At 47.6% G+C, this 2,288-nt stretch overlaps 1 protein-coding gene across 3 annotated transcripts in view; it reads left to right on the top strand.

Moving 5' to 3' along the window:
* wu:fi75a02 overlaps positions 1 to 2,288 on the top strand; it is a 93,163-nt gene that overhangs the window by 56,075 nt on the left and 34,800 nt on the right. For 2 of the 3 annotated variants that reach the window (XM_048611389.1, XM_048611388.1), the window contains one exon: positions 864 to 1,035. In XM_048611389.1, coding sequence (XP_048467346.1) covers positions 864 to 1,035 — 172 coding nt within the window. Of the gene's footprint in view, positions 1 to 863; positions 1,050 to 2,288 lie in introns of all 3 variants that reach the window. The other variant, XR_007264650.1, reaches the window with a different exon arrangement.

Raw genomic sequence — 2,288 nt, 5'->3', positions numbered from 1 at the left:
TCAGTACAGATGCGCAGTTGCTATGGAAGTCTGGTTTCTCAGTACAGTCATGCAGTTGCTTTGGAGCACCGGTTTCTTTGTTCAGGCACATAGTTGCTGTAGAACGCTGGATTCTCTCTACCTCCTCCCACTCAGTCCTTTTGTCTTCTGCCGACTGTAATTAATAATGTACCGACCACATTTTTGCATTTGGGAAAGTTACAATTACCCTTCCTGCCTTGTAAAGGAGTGTGTGCCCCTCTCCAATCTCCCAGTGTTCAGTATTTTCTGACTGCTTTGTACCAGGAGGTAACACTTGAGCTCTGTCCCCCTCCCCGCCCCAGAGTGAGAGAGAACCTTTTGATTCGAACTATGCTCCAATCCATTCTGGGCCATCTGTATTGTCTCTATTGGTGAAGGTTTTATATTGTAGTTTTACGGATGTCAGGTGCACTAGCTTGGTTGCAGCATACTCATGGAGCAGGAGATGTTCAGCTTGGGTCCCAGGAGAACTATGATGACAGGAAGTGGCCATGACCCATGGCCATGTTCGTGAGCCCATGTTCCTACCTTTGGACAGTCTCTGTTGGCGAGCCCTCAGTTATGTGTATGCTGGGTGAGACGTGGCTGGTATGCTATTCCGCTCAGTTAAACATGTTAGCAGCATGCAGCAACTTGTATTCAGGCAAGATGCTCGAGAGCTGATGATGCCTGTGAGACTTAGATATTCCAGCGTCAACAGGCCGCAGGATAAGGAAAGTGCGGAGGAAGATGTTAGCCAGTGTCAGCCTTTGTGATTCTGTTTTGCTGGGCGTTTTTAGTGTCAGTGACCAGGCTAGTCCTGAAGGAGGGTCTGACGTCATCTTTCTGCTGTTCCTCCACAGTGACCTGCAGTCCTTGAACATTGACTGCATTAACGAGCCGTATCTCGCTTTACCAGACCCGCCTACCTCAACCCCAGGATGCACTGTTACTGACAGCACCTTCACTTCCTCTGCACCCCTCGTCCCAAGCATTACTTACGTCGAAACCCAACTTCACTCTGAACAAAAAGAGGTAAATAACTTCAGGTTGGTTCTGTCTTCATCACACCCATGTTGCTGCCAAAGGAGGTGCGGTCTTAGCGGGAGAGCTGGACCATTCAGGGTGAAAATGACGAATTTCACAGAAACAGTAGTGATAAGGTAGAACTTTCCCCACTCAAGCCCTTGCACCCACCCCTGGCTGGAGTTGGGAGTTAACTGAAATTTGATAGATTGAAACATGGAGGAACATCAAGAAAAAGCTGCGCAATTCAGCCCTGAGCAAATTCCACTGTGTAATCAGATCAAAGCTGATTTGTACCTCGCCTCCTTTATCTATATCCATGATGTGGACAGCATGTTGACTGTTGATGAAATTGGTCTTTTTAAGTTCTTACATGGAATGTGGGCATCACTGGCAAGGACAACATTTGTTGCCTGTCCCTAACTGCCTTTGAACGAGCTCACTGTGCCATTTCAGAGGGCAGTTAAGAGTCAGCCACATTACTGTGAGTCTGGAGACCAGAAATGGAAGCAGTTTACTTCCCTAAACGATATCAGTAGACCAGATGGGTTTTTCCAACATTTGATGATAGTTTCATGGTCACCGTTACTCAGATTAGTTTCTGATTCCAGAGTTATTAATTGAATTTAATGGCAATGGGGTTTGCAGCCAGAGCGTTAGCCTAGACTTCTGGATCACTAACCCAGTGATGTTGTCACTGCTCCACAGTCTTCCCGCTTAAAGGGAAGGGAGACAGGATCAGGATGAACGTTTCGGATAATACCGCAATTGGAAGCTAAAATTCAACACCATTTGGTTTGACTGAAAGGCCTGCGTCTAAGACTGAGTGTTAGTTAATTGTGTGAGATGAGTGTTTTCACCCTGACATGGTCTTTATGTATTGTTTAATTCAGCAGGCACCGTTCAACCTGACCCTCCCAGAGTAGGGTTTGGGATCCCAAGTGGGGTCGTTGGCTAAAGTGTTTGGATCGCAAGCTGTAAAGGCACTGAGCCCTGCTCCCCTCCAACAGGACCTCCCTCCCCCCACCTTCCCCATGCTCTCAGCTCTCCCTGACCGGTTGGCAACAACAATTTCCAAGCCTGTGACTGGGGTTATTGTGAGAGGTGAAAGGATTTGTAAGCTGTCTGTGTGTGTATGTGTGTGTGCATGTGTATGTGTCTGTCTGTCTGCCTGTGTCTGTGTGTGCGTGCATGTGTCTGTGTGTGCGTGCATGTGTCTGTGTGTGCATGCATGTGTGTGTCTGTCTGTCTGTCTGTCTGTC

Source organism: Rhincodon typus, chromosome 24 (assembly GCF_021869965.1).
Source record: "Rhincodon typus isolate 14 chromosome 24, sRhiTyp1.1, whole genome shotgun sequence".
NCBI classification, from domain to species: Eukaryota; Metazoa; Chordata; class Chondrichthyes; order Orectolobiformes; family Rhincodontidae; genus Rhincodon; species Rhincodon typus.
This window is presented reverse-complemented; position numbering and strand designations above follow the sequence as displayed.